This window comes from Carassius auratus, unplaced genomic scaffold (genome assembly GCF_003368295.1).
Source record: "Carassius auratus strain Wakin unplaced genomic scaffold, ASM336829v1 scaf_tig00216633, whole genome shotgun sequence".
Classification (NCBI taxonomy): Eukaryota; Metazoa; Chordata; class Actinopteri; order Cypriniformes; family Cyprinidae; genus Carassius; species Carassius auratus.
The window spans coordinates 25179-39681 of NW_020528670.1; the positions used below are offsets into that span (position 1 = coordinate 25179).

At 43.4% G+C, this 14503-nt stretch overlaps 1 protein-coding gene across 2 annotated transcripts; it reads right to left on the bottom strand.

Moving 5' to 3' along the window:
* Window positions 1-219: 219 nt before the first annotated feature.
* mei1 (meiotic double-stranded break formation protein 1) lies at window positions 220-13736 on the bottom strand. Of its 2 annotated transcripts, XM_026263779.1 has the most exons (31): window positions 13486-13736; window positions 13276-13384; window positions 13009-13059; window positions 12833-12906; window positions 12623-12722; window positions 12009-12212; window positions 10331-10443; window positions 10064-10178; window positions 9605-9724; window positions 9408-9507; window positions 8647-8781; window positions 8433-8532; window positions 8104-8180; window positions 7483-7609; window positions 7286-7397; window positions 7081-7141; window positions 6905-6999; window positions 6334-6484; window positions 6113-6248; window positions 5763-5978; window positions 4417-4579; window positions 4171-4257; window positions 3896-4006; window positions 3553-3701; window positions 3374-3458; window positions 2389-2561; window positions 1734-1815; window positions 1466-1566; window positions 995-1126; window positions 626-729; window positions 220-555 (listed from the first exon to the last, which is right to left on the bottom strand). In XM_026263779.1, exons 1-31 carry the CDS (start codon window positions 13621-13623, stop codon window positions 495-497), a joined length of 3582 nt encoding a protein of 1193 aa, XP_026119564.1. In that variant the 5' UTR covers window positions 13624-13736; the 3' UTR covers window positions 220-494. The 2 variants fall into 2 exon arrangements, with proteins under 2 accessions (XP_026119564.1, XP_026119565.1); XM_026263780.1 differs by lacking the exons at window positions 220-555; window positions 626-729 and having other exon boundaries at window positions 1036-1126; window positions 1693-1815.
* Window positions 13737-14503: the final 767 nt, after the last annotated feature.

Here is a 14503-nt window from a genome sequence, read left to right on the forward strand (position 1 = left end):
GTACCTTTATATCATCTGTTGGAAATCAATAAAAAACGATAATTTACAGTAAAAAATAAAACATTAAACCAAAAAATTAAAAATACAATTAGCAACTTTTAATAGCAATAATGAATATTCATAAATAACCATTTGTCACCATGCAAATAACAAAAAGTGACACTAAATATTATTAAAACTAAAAATGAATATGAACCTATAACCATTTCACCACACAAAGCTGAGTAACTACTTATTAATAGCAATAATTAAACATAACCTTTTTTGTTACTAAACTAATTATATAATAAAATATTTAAACAACAACAAATGTGAAATATTACATGACTGATTGTTATTAATATATATATAAATAGGCACATATAATTATTTCAGTAGCAAACAGCCCCAGGAACAGAAGTCATCAGAAGTATGTTACTGTGTTTGTGTGTGTGTGTGTGTGTGTGTGTGTGTGTGTGTGTGTGTGTGTGTGTGTGTGTGTGTGTGTGTGTGTTTCATAGGTCCTGAGGGCTGACTGTGAAGTCTGACAGACAGACAGAGACCCGTCCAACCCGACTGACACACACTGTTAAGGAAAGCATAGTTTGTATGTGTGTGTGTGTGTGTGTGTGTGTATGAAGGATACAGCATGTGTCTGCTCGAACTCTCAGAGGGAGGAAGATGTCTGAGTGACTCTTGTATAGCCTCCATCCTCATCCTCAGATCATCAGGAGGAGAAAGAGCACAACACTGAACACACACACAAACACCTTAATAACACACACAGAACAATTCAGAAAATATCCAAGCAGGTGTGATCTAGAGCTAAACTCTGCAGAGCTGTGACTCTCCAGGAATTGAGTTTGAGACCTCTGTTATAGACTCTATACATGTGTGAGTGTGTGTGTGTGTGTGTGTGTGTGACACACCTGTGTGAGCATCCGTCTCAGTGTGTGTGTGTGTGTGACACACCTGTGTGAGCATCCGTCTCAGTGTGTGTGTGTGTGTGACACACCTGTGTGAGCATCCGTCTCAGTGTGTGTGTGCTGTCATCAGTGAGGTTCGTCGCTCCTTGTTTCTCAGTCTCTTCACACACAGACTCGAGTTCAGTCGTCCAGTGTGAGACGCTGCCGCTGAAACACACCAGCTGCACACAAACACACACTCAGACAGAAGAACAGGGCTTTAACTCATGTATGGGGCGGTTTACACCTGCACCTCATGTGTGGGGTCTGATCAGATAAAGACCAGGTGTAAATGCCCTTCGAAACACATCCCAGACAGATATAAATCATATCACGAGGAGGTCTGGGCCACACGTCAGATGAAACTGGACCAGTGTGAATGCATCCGCTCCTTGAAACCACATATGCAAATTTAACCTCTCCCAAAATGTTCACATATTTATAAAATACAGCACAGGCATTGAAGATTGGATCATATGAAGTGATCAGGTGTAAACAGGCCCTGTGTGTGTGTGTGTGACCTGTGTGAGCAGCTGCAGCGCTGCAGGTCTCAGTCTCTGGTCACAGGAGAGTAAAGAGAAGAGCAGGAACCGCATCCACGGCTGACACACCATGTGCTGCGCTACACACACACAGTTACACAATCATGAGTGTTTGTGCTTCTGAAGCCTGTTGTTAATATTTGACTCCTCTCATAGATTAATCAGGTGAATGACCCTCACTGAAGCCCCAGCAGTGACCAGTGAACCTGTTTTCCTGCAGGAGAGAGGGTGTAGTGTGTATCTGTACCGGTGTCAGCGCTCCGTCTGTGCAGAAAACCCATCAGAGACCCCAGACAGTTCAAAGCGGCGCTGACCATCAGATCCTGCGTCTGTCACACACACACACACACACACACACACACACCGCACACGAGTCATCACACGTTCAGAGTTACTGAGAGCGGTGAAAAATGACCCAGCTTTCAAAAACCGCTTGTCGTTGTCTCATTGTGCTGTATATTATCATCATATCATGTGTTCAGTATTGTCAAACTGTTTTCTGTCAGTTAGAACGGGGTTTGTGTTTCTCTTTGAAACTGATGCAGGATTCACTGATCGTTTTGATTGATAAAATCATTATTGGTGGATATTTTTGTCAAAATTCACTCAGCAGATCGACCTCAGGTCAAAGAGGAACACCATCAGTCAGATCCAAACTGTGCCAAGTGAATGAAGAAGGAAAACAAGATGACAAAATGACTGGACCCAAGATTTGGAAATTATAAAGCATGATGAGAAATGTACAGGCACTTTTTGTGGGAAGTAGTTAAACCATGTGAACAAAATCACTGTTTTGATCCAGTGCTTTTTAGTAAAAAAAAAAAAGAAAACCTGCTTTTGGTCAAAGTAACCAAAACACATCACGAGGGTCAAAACAAGCTTGTGTGTGTGTGTGTGTGTACCATTAGCATGAGTGCGCTCAGCGCGGTCATGAGGCTCATAGCGCCGCTGTGTCCGATGGGATGAAGGGCACCATCTGTAGAGGTCAGAGGTCGCTGCAGTGCTGCGTCACACACACACAGCAGAGCAGACGTGTCCACATCCAAACACACCTGCATGAAGCGCACACTGCACTCTACACACACACACACACACACACACACACTCAGCTCAACTGTAACGGTCTCGAACAGTCTCTCAGTCACAGCAGATCTTTATTTGTTCTGATTAAAGGTCAACGACATGTAAACTCATCAAATCAATGAAGAAACATCTGCACAGTGAAGTGATGATGCAGTCTGGACGCCCCGGGAGCAGGACTTCACCTGCGACATTGAGAAAATGTGTGGAAAGCACTTTCAAATCTAATAATATGAGGTTCTCTCCAGAGATGTTTTGCCACATTTCTTCAATTAAGGATTGCTGTGTAGTATGAGTGTTTCCATTTGCCTGATCTTCTTCAAGTGAGTTGCGGGACAAACTGAAAATCCAGCACTTCTCCTTCACTGATACTGAGATATATTAATGTTTGTATGTGTTCATTCACTGACATTCTCCACATTTCTTTTTTTCTCTCCCATAAAAACAAATTTATTCATTCTGAAGCTCCATCTGACGTCTATTTGAATTGAATTGAATTCTGCCAAAGTGCACGCTTGCATATATGTGTTCATTAAATGCAGAAGTGTGTGAGTGTGTGTGTCTTACTGATGAGCAGTGTGTCCGTGTGTGTGTGTGTGTGTGTGTTTAACTGTGAGTGTGTGTGTCTTACTGATGAGCAGTGTGTGTGTGTGTGTGTGTTTAACTGTGAGTGTATGTGTCTTACTGATGAGCAGTGTGTGTGTGTGTGCGTTTAACTGTGAGTGTGTGTGTCTTACTGATGAGCAGTGTGTCCGCGTGTGTGTGTGTGTGTGTGTGTGTGTTTAACTGTGAGTGTGTGTGTCTTACTGATGAGCAGTGTGTCCGTGTGTCTCTTGCTGAAGGCCAGTCGTCTGATTATCTGATGCAGATCCACACTGACGCTCCTGTGAACCTTCAGCACACACACACACACACACACACACACACAGATGCGTGTATTAGTGAGAGGACACTGATCGGAGCCGTGCAGGACGAGTGTGTGGTACCTGAGCAGAGTGTTTGTGCTGCAGGAGTGTGAGAGAGGAGAGCAGGAGCAGACAGGAGCACAAGAGTGATGAAGATGAGGATGAGGAGGCAGATAAAACCTCCTCCAGCAGCTCCATCAGCCGGACGTTTCCCAGCAGCAGAGACACCGCTGGACACACACACACACACACACACACACACACCGAACAGACTTCATGCCATCTCTCAGCTCCTCCAAAACTCAAGCATGTTCATCAAGCATCAAGAAAGGCTAAGAACACTCTAGAGTAGAGCAAATAAAGCTTATAATAAAACAAGAGATTTCCTCCACAGTTTCTGAGAGTGTGAGTGTGTGTGTGTTACCTCTATCAGTAGCGTGTGAGGGACACACGGACAGGAAGCAGTACAAGAAGTTGACAACAGACAGCAGCAGCTCAGAGTCACTGGAGTCCAGCTTTCCTGCTAGATTACTGACTACACACACACACACACACACACAGGTATGAACATAACTCTCTCTCTCTCTCTCTCTCTGAGTGTGTGTGTGTGTGTGTCTCTCTCTCTCTCTGAGGGTGTGTGTGTGTGTGTGTGTTTCTCTCTCTCTCTGAGTGTGTGTGTGTGTGTGTGTGTTTTCTCACCGTGGTACAGGAGTCTGAAGTCAGTGTGCTCTCTCTGAGCGGACGAGTGAATCACAGACGACACGTCCAGCAGCACAGACAGACCGTCTGAAACACATCAGACATACTGTGATCAGTTTATGAGTGACTCCTGGGGCAGGGCGGAGCCTGATATTAGCTGCCGGCTGCTGATTGGACCGTGTATCGTTCAAGAGCAGAGGACCTGAATGCGACGGGCTTTATTTCTACACTGCTGAAACTAAAGACCTGTGTGTGTGTGTCTCTGCAGGACGCCGAGCAGCACCGATCGGATCTGATCACAGAGATCAGACGTCCCGCTGAAGCTGAGGCTGTCGGACGATCGCAGGAAACACTGCAGCACAGCGACGGCTGAACGAGACGCTGCAGACTCGCCGTCACACGCCACGGCCTGAACACACACACACACACACAGTCACCGTGATTTAATCATGTCTGACACTAGACCCGAGATCCCTGTCTTAAAGCGGTGCTTCTGAACTTGTTTGTAATCTCAGCTGGTCTAAAATGAATCATACCAGATACAGTATCATTCATCAATCATCTGTCCAATTAATCTAAATTCATTACAATCATCACCCTTTAAAAATAGGACAAATAGCACAGCAAATATCTGAGAATGATAAAATCCTATAATTATTTTTGTTAATAAAATTTATAAAATCCATTATTTACTCTCACACAAACACACATTACATCTTTATATATATATTTATGTATATTTATATATATTTGCATTTTAGTTCTCTTACCAGAAAGTAGTTTACCTCAAGTTTATTTTACTAAGTATACTTAAGTAAAGTTCAAGTATATTTTAAGTATACTTTATGTAGCAAGTATACAAATATCAGTGTTCTAGTAGTATACTTGTAAGTGTACTGCTTCAATACTCCTTGGGACTAAAATGGCCCACTTTCTAGTATATACAAGTATACTTTAAGTATAACAGTAGCAAACTTTGAGTACACAACTAGTTTACTGTTGTAATGTTTGTGGCTTGTACTGCAATTATACTAAAAGTGAACTTATAGGTATACTCATAGTTTACTAATTGAAGACTTTGTATACTCTGAAGTATAGTCTCAGCAAACTACTAGTTTAGTAAAAGCTTGACTGTAATTATTACCTCTTCATCCGTCATTTTATTCCAAAACGTTACAGTTTTGATGCTGTTTCATATCAGATGATGGTGTTAGATTACATGTGTTAGTTTACTCTTCTTAACTTGTGTGTTTTTTGTTAATTCTGTACAGAAGATGTGTACTAGCGCCCTCTACTGTATAATAATGAAAACACAGATTCTAGGAGTATAGCTCAAATATATTTAGACTTTTTGTAAGTATAAGTATACTTCAATGTCATTTTAAGTAAATTTAAACTAAAAGCATACTTTCCTATTTTTAGTTTAAAAGAAGTACACTAATAGCACACTTGAATAAACTTTTCTTTTCGTAAGGGTTGTCATGTCCATGTTTTTCACGTCAGCTTCTGCCTTTATGACTGTGATGTGTGTGTGTGTGTGTGTGTGTGTGTATGTGTGCTTGTGTTTGTGTGTGTGTGTGTGTGTGAGTCACCAGTGTGGCCAGCAGCGCTGCAGGGTGTGTGTTGATCAGCTCCAGCAGCTCCTGCTCCTGAGTCTCCTCTGACAGACGTCCTGCCAGAGCCGGCGCTCCGAAGCGCTCCGAGAGCTCGGGATACAGGAAGATGAAGCTCAGGACGGAGAGAGGAAGAGAGCGAGAGAAGAGCCGCGGACAGGAGGACAGAGCACGAGAGAGGACGCTCACACACACCTGCACAAACACACACTTCATCAGCATCATCACACTCGACCTCTCGCTGACACACCTCCTGGATTTAAATGAATCTAACTGTTGCTATAATAACCCTTGAGGGTTCAGGAAGTGAGGTCAGAGCAGTGGCAGACCGTGTCCAGACGAGGCCCGGCGTGTTGAGTGACGGACAGCAGATAGAGCACTGAACTCAGCACAGACGCAGGGAGATCCTGAACACACGAGACGAACCGCAGCAGAGCGGAGAACACGGCCGAGTCGCTCAGAAACCTGCGGTCACATGACCACCATGAGGATCTCCGTCAGTCAGTGACATCACTCTCACACACACACAGACACACACACACACACAGACCTGTCCCCGTGCAGCACAGACAGGTGCAGCAGGTAGATCAGGCAGTGCTGAGTGTTTCTGAGGGATTGTGGGAAATCAGAGAGCACAGACAGCCAATCAGACGTGCAGCAGCTCAGAGACGGCAGAGACTCCTGCAGGACACGCTCCACATCTGCTCAGCACACACACACACACACACACACGCACACACACACACACACACACAAATTCAAAACTATAAATGAAAATATATAAAACAAAAAAAATACAATAATATATTAATGTTACATACAGTTAATCACACTGACACACCAATGTTATTATCATTAAGTAAAACTAAAAATATCAAATTAACAAATTAACTTATTTCAGCTAGTTACCAAAGCAACATTTAATTCTCAAGTACTTAAAAAACTAAAACTAAAATAAATTATAAAATAACTATATATTGTATGTTAAAAATAATAATAATAATAAATAAATATAATGACAAAAACTTTAACTGAAACTAAAATCTCTTCCTGGAAAACATAAACTATAAATATGAACAAAAGCTGCTCAAATAACAAACACACACACACACACGTGTTACCTTGCAGCTCACTGGTGCAGGTGTGTTCCTGTGAGATCAGACTCATGCAGAGCTTCAGCAGGAAATCACAGCAGATCTGATTCAGAGATGAGTTCCTGAAACACACACACACTTACTGAACACCTGCTGCTAAACACACACTCTCTCCCTCTGTGTGTGTGTGTGTGTGTGCTCACCTGTTCCCTGAACACAGCTGAGCTTTACTCTCCAGAGTCAGTCTGATGAATCCAGAAGCGGCTGATACACACACACACACACACACACACACACACACATGCATCTAAACTGAACCAATCACACATGAAGACCAACATCATTCAACATCAGAATAACATGACCTGGCCATGACCTTTGACCTCTGAGCCGTGGGTCAGGTCTTACCGAGCTTCCTGGAGAAGGAGGTCATGTGATCAGGACACAGAGAAAACTGACACGAAAGAGCTGAGAGGAAGAGCTGCAGCACCTGAGGAGACGAGACGCGCTCGCACACACCCTGCACACACACACACACACACGAGAGTGAACATGTAGAGTTCAGCATGAGTGTGTGTGTGTGTGTGTGTGTGTGTGAGACTCACAGTCACTGCTGGGATGCAGGCCGCGTCGCAGCAGTGCAGCAGAAACACACACACAGACTCCAGCGTCTCCTGAGATGAACACACACCGTCCTTCAGAGACGAGTCACACACACACGCCTCCACCAACCTATACACACACACACACACGATAAACATAATCAAATAACTGATCATCTGAAAAAATCATGATGAAAAAAAAAAATAAACATTTGAGTAAATAATCAAATCAAAACACTTGAGATACAAAGCAAAAATTAAACAAATACTTTAAAAACTAAAATAAATCAAATTAAAAAAAATAAATTAAATAAAAATGCAAAATGTAAATAACAGTTCAATAATTGTAATTTTAACATTTTAATTATAAATAAAAGAAAATAATTAAAATTAATATTTTCTTAAAAATTAAAATAAAGAATTAATCAAATAATAAAAATAAATATATCAAAAACTAATTAAATCATAAAAGTGTACATTTAAAATAAAACATTTAAATATAAAACATCAAAATAAAAACTTTACTTAATTAAATGTAATTATCACTTGATTAAAACTGAATCTTGATTAATATTTAAAACAATTAACTCTTTTTTTTATTTAGTATGTGTGTGTGAGACTGACCTGCAGGCGGCGTCGAAGCACGTGAGCGTCTGCAGTAAAACTCCTGCTGTCACTGACTTTGAGCCAGAGCTGCTCTCCTGCACTCACACACACACACACACACACAGGATGATCACATGACCACTGCTCAGGACACACACTAGGCTTGTACACTAGCGAGAGCAGCTGTTTGTGTCGAGCCGGACACATTCTGCTCCCAGCAGTGATGCTCTCAGAGTGAATTACATCCAGTATTTGTCACGGCTCTGGCAGACTACAGCGCTGATCAACTTCAGACTGATGTCATAACCACAATGCACTGTACTTGTCAGAGGAACAATCCTGCTCACTCTGCTGTGTTTGTGATGCTGCTCAGTGAGTTTGGACATCACCACCTCCACGATCCTCCTGACGTCTGCGAGCTGAACCGGACTGGACTGATGATTGGGCCTGTGCACACACACACACACACACACACACACACACACGTGATTCACCGTGCTGCTCCGCTGTAGTTACCAGGAACATCCACTCGACCCGTGTGTGTGTGTGTGTGTGTGTGACCTGAGCAGGACGGCGGCGGCTCGCACTGCACACATTGACACCTGCAGACAGGACGAGGCCACGCCCTCCACGATGACATCACACACAGCAGAAAACTCAGAGGCGGTCGGGAAGAGACGCACCGCTGCAGGCTGCCTGTCAACACACACACACACACACACACACACACACACACACAGAGACACACACACACACACACAAGACACATGCATGCAAGCACATTACAGTTTTAGTAGGTGTTTTATTTAGGTTTTTAATTTAGTTTTAATTTTACAAGCACATGGCACATTCTGAGCTACAGGCAGAACAAGTGAATAAATTATCTTTTCTATATATTTTTCTACGTAATTATGTTTTGTTTGCTTTCTGAGAGGATTACCTCTTTCTCTGCTCACTTCTGGTGATCCCATAAATCATTTTGGAAATGAAGCAATCAAAATAAACACAAATAATCCTGAAAAGAAACTATTTTAATTCTACATTATTAGGATTTAACAGCTTTTATAGCTTTTTTTGTTTGGATTGTTTTAAAATAATTTAATTCTAAATATTTTTTTGGATACAATTGTTTGTTTTATTTTAATTATTTTTATTTCAAAATTATTAATGTTAATTTAACTTTTCACATTATTAGGCAAGTTATTATCTTCAAATTACTGGATGATTGAATCAATAATTAACCCTGGGTTATTATGGGACTGAAATTATCGTTATTTCAGTATATATACACATTCATACGTGTGTGTGTGTGTGTGTTAGACCTGTCCAATATGACCGTCAGCAGCTCCAGTCCTTTTTTCTGCACCTCAGTGTTGGATTTTCCCAGAGTCTCTTTCAGAGAGCGAATCAACGGCTCCACGCCTCAAACACACACACATTAACAGTCAGACTGAGGACTGTGAGACGTGAGTGCATGTGAATCACACACACACACACACACACACACACACACTCGTACCGTAGACGGCGTGGCACTGCGAGAAGAAGAGCGGATCTTCAGACAGCAGCAGCAAACAACTGAACACCGACCACAACAAGACGTCACTGCAGCCGCCGCTCATCACCTCCAGCAGGAACTCTGACACACACACACACACACACATTCACACCCAGAGCTGAAGCTGTGACCCTGCTGTTTCTAGAGCTGAGTCTCTTCTGTGCAAGATCAGTGTGAGTGTGAAATGAAGAAGGGTTCGTTCTATGTTTAGTGCTTGATGCAGTGCAACCGAGTGGAAAAACTCTCGATTGCACTCATAAACATTTCTCAAAGCACGTCAGAAGTGACTCCAAACTCAGGCGACGTTAACATTTTAAAAACTGTTCGGCCTGTCATCAGACGTGAATCACTGAGTCTCACACACACACACACACACACACACACTGATGTGTGAGATCAGTGTGAGAGGCTCAGGCTCACCGGGTAAATCAGCCTGAATGAAGGACGAAGAGAAGTGAAGAGGAGCGTGAATCAGGACGGCACACACACAGCGCACAGAGACCACCTGCAGAGAGTCCTGAGCGCTCAACAGCAGCTGCAGCACACACACACGCACACACACACACACACACACACACACACAGAGAGAGACAGAGATCAGTGTCCCGCCGCAGCTCTTTAAACCACAGTCCACCAGGGGGCGTCAGAAGGTGTCCAAAGTGTGTGTGTGTGTGTGTGTGTTGAGACCTTCTTCAGGATGAGCGGCAGTGGTTGATACAGCAGAGGATCTTCCCCTCCGTCCTTCAGATTCATCAACACACACACGACATCAGAGTACTGACACATCTGCTTCACCACCCCTGAAACACACACACACACACACACATCTATTACAGGCCGCTCTCGAGCTTTTATCCTCCAGATCCACACACTTGAAAACCATATCATTTGTATAATACAGAGTAAATGAAAGTGATGTGTAATCATGACTAGCACTAATATGTGCCCACGTTACTGCGCGGCTATGTTTGACAGAGCTCGTGTGGTTTGTAAGAGACACGTCGACCTGAAGCGTGGAGCAGAGGTGAATGATGAAGGATGTGCAGCTTTATTTTAATATTCTGTGCTGCATTAAAGCATCGTGTATGACATGTATGACAGTCACTCATATTTCTGTTTGCTTTATGACAATAAATGTTTTGTCAGATGCAATGTATCCATAAAATAAATAAATAATGACAAAATGTATTAAACATTACAAGTTCAAAACAAACTCCAAAAACTCACGCATGCATAATATAGTAATAACATGCATGTATGAAACATGGTGAATTTCTCTTGGAAACACTTGGAAAAACTACATTTTACTATATTCTCTCATCCAGTGTGTGTGTGTGTGTGTGTGTGTGTGTGTGTGTCTCACCCAGGCAGTTGATGGTGAGCGCTGTGGTGTGTGTGTGTGTGAGAGCGTGTGTGTGTGTCTGTGTGTGTGTGTGTGAGAGCGTGTGTGAGAGAGCGTGTGTGTGTGTCTCACCCAGGGAGTTGATGGTGAGCGCTGTGGTGTGTGTGTGAAAGAGCGTGTGTGTGTGTAGGTATGTGTGTGTGTCTCACCCAGGCAGTGGACGGTGAGCGCTGTGGTGTGTGTGTGTGTGTGTGAGAGCGTGTGTGTGTGTGAGTGTGTGTCTCACCCAGGCAGTTGACGGTGAGCACTGTGGTGTGTGTGTGTGTGTGTGTGTGTCTCACCCAGGCAGTTGACGGTGAGCACTGTGGTGTGTGTGTGTGTGTGTGTGTGTCTCACCCAGGCAGTGGACGGTGAGCGATGTGGTGTGTGTGTGTGTGTGTGTGTGAGAGCGTGTGTGTGTGTATGTGTGAGTGTGTGTCTCACCCAGGCAGTTGACGGTGAGCGCTGTGGTGTGTGTGTGTGTGTGTGTGTGTCTCACCCAGGCAGTGGACGGTGAGCGCTGTGGTGTGTGTGTGTGTGTGTGTGTGTGTGTGTGTGTGTGTGTGTGTGAGTTAGTGTCTCACCCAGGCAGTTGACGGTGAGCGCTGTGGTGTGTGTGTGTGTGTGTGTGTGTGTGTGTCTCACCCAGGCAGTGGACGGTGAGCGCTGTGGTGTGTGTGTGTGTGTGTGTGTGTGTGTGTGTGTGTGTGTGAGTTAGTGTCTCACCCAGGCAGTTGACGGTGAGCGCTGTGGTGTGTGTGTGTGTGTGTGTGTGTCTCACCCAGGCAGTGGACGGTGAGCGCTGTGGTGTGTGTGTGTGTGTGTGTGTGAGTTAGTGTCTCACCCAGGCAGTTGACGGTGAGCACTGTGGTGTGTGTGTGTGTGTGTGTGTGTGTCTCACCCAGGCAGTGGACAGTGAGCGCTGTGGTGTGTGTGTGTGTGTGTGTGTGTGTGTGTGTGTGTGTGTGTGAGTTAGTGTCTCACCCAGGCAGTTGACGGTGAGCGCTGTGGTGTGTGTGTGAGAGAGCGTGTGCAGCAGTAACACACACATGCGCTGTCGGAGTGTGTCTGGAAGAGTCTGAACCGCAGCGGAGGAACTCCAGATCCTGAACATCACGTAACACACAGCGGCCTTCACGTCCTCGTCTGAGACCAGCAGAGCGGAGCACACACACTCCAGCACACACACTACACACACACACACACACATATCAGCATGAAGGAAGTACACATATAAGCGTCTGTAAGAGGATTCTCACTGATAGTAAATTAAGGGATATCAGACTACTCAATGTCAATTTGTTATTAAGTTATTCTTATTTATTATATTATATGAATCTATGGGAGACTTCAAGTTCACATTTAAGCCCAAAGGACCTCACAAAAAAAGTGAATCCCTACTGTGAAAAAAACTATGACACTAGTTAGCTAAAGTCAGCGTCAGTCAGCAGATTTAAGCGGACAGATCTAATATAATAACGCCCAGTTCAGTCACTCTTCAGCAGATCTGTGAGTGTATGATGCCTAGTGTTTATAAACCTGTTCAGATTGTGCAAGTGTTAATGAGTGTGGTGTCAGCGGAGGTCACACAGTCTTACAGCGGCTGGACGTCAGCGTCTGACTCAGAGCAGGATGAGCGTCCAGCAGTTTACCCAGAAACATCAGAGAGGACAGAGACGCTCTCTCCCCGTCAGACCACTGAGAGACACACAGACACTGTTTACAATCACCACAGCACTGGCTCGTGTGTGTGTGTGTGTGTGTGTGTGTGTGTGTGTGTGTGTGTGTGTGTGTGTGTGTGTGTGCACCCGTGAGTGGGTCTGGTCCAGGATGAAGAGCAGAAGCGCTTGATTGGGGACGTCCAGTGTCACCTGCACCAGAACTGAACACAAACACACATTGATACGGTCTACTACTACTGCACTTTTCACCTTTTCACACGCCACAAACACCAAAGATCAGAGACGAGCGAGAGATTGATCACCTTGAACAGTCTGATCCAGCAGAGACGAATCCACAGCACTGAACAGCGTTTCTGAAACACAGTCAGCAACCTCGTGAAATAGCTCAGAGCTGAACACAACTGATCATACAAAACATATGCATAGGTGTATATAATATACACATATGTGTGTGAGAGTGTATATATATATATATATATATATATATATATATATATATATATATATACAGTTTCTCCCACGACTACAAAAATCGTGTGTGTGTGTGTGTGTGTGTGTGTGTGTGTTACTCAGTAATGATGAGATGAAGTGTGTTCGTCGCTGTTCTTCGCAGTACAGCAGCTCCCGAGCCGCGTCCACGCGCATCACGGACACGAGCGCTGCGCGCTTGCGCACCGCCTGTGGGGAAATGTAAAGTATCAGTCATGAGTCGCCACACCGCGGCACTCGTTAAACTCGAACTTAGTTTATATTATTGATCGAAAAAACACGGTTCTTACCGACACATCCGGCCTGTCCATCATCTCCGCGACGCACGCGACGCAAATGCCGCCGCGTTCCCATCGCGGCCCGTGAGCGTCGTGAATCTTTTCACAGATTACGTCTAAACTCGACATTGTTTCCACGAAATAAGACATGAAAGCGTCTAGGGGATTATTCTAGAGGCGATATATCAGTTGTGCACTGTTAAAGCTATTAACAGATTAACTGACAGAGACGTTAAATTGAAATGCTGCGCGAGGACGTTGCTCGCTAGTCGGACCAATCAGAGCGAGATCACGAGAACCGTTAGCCAATCAACTCCAACTCTGGAAAAATGCGTTCCTCAGCGATTATTTTTTTTTTTTTTTTTTTTTTTTTTTTGCGTTCTTCAGCGATGTCCGATCTCCCGTCCTCACATTCTCACTCTGCGTCATCATTAATAGTCGGTAGTTAATATTAATAGTTCAGTTCCATTTAATATTTATGGCTATAATAGTATAATGGTGACACCGGTCAAGCACCCCCCAATACCTTACTCTAGTTAAACTTCACATTTTTAATTGCAATAACTAAATACAAATATTCACTGTAGATTAGAAAACAAAAACAAAAAATCTGTTATAAATAAAAAATGATTACTTCCTTTCTTTTAGAGAGAGGGGTGGGCCTGCATGTTTGCACACAGAGCATCAAAAATCGGGATAATGGATGACAGTTTTGTTAAACTTCACATTTTTATTTTCAATAACTAAATACAAATATTAACTGTAAATTACAAAACATAAAAAGAAAATTTTCTTTTCCAAACTAGCACCCCAGTTTGGGAACCACTGGTTTAGGTTTTCTTCTAAAAACGTTTTGATTCTTTTGAGGACATTCTTTTTAAGATGTGATTTTGAGCCGTCAAAATTAAAGTGTAAATTATCATCTATTCATGGTCAGGTATTATTTTATTGGAAATTAATATACAAATGTAGTACTCCTGAAAAGAAGTATGATAAACATGAAAAATTAAAAAGAGAGCGCAGCCGTGAT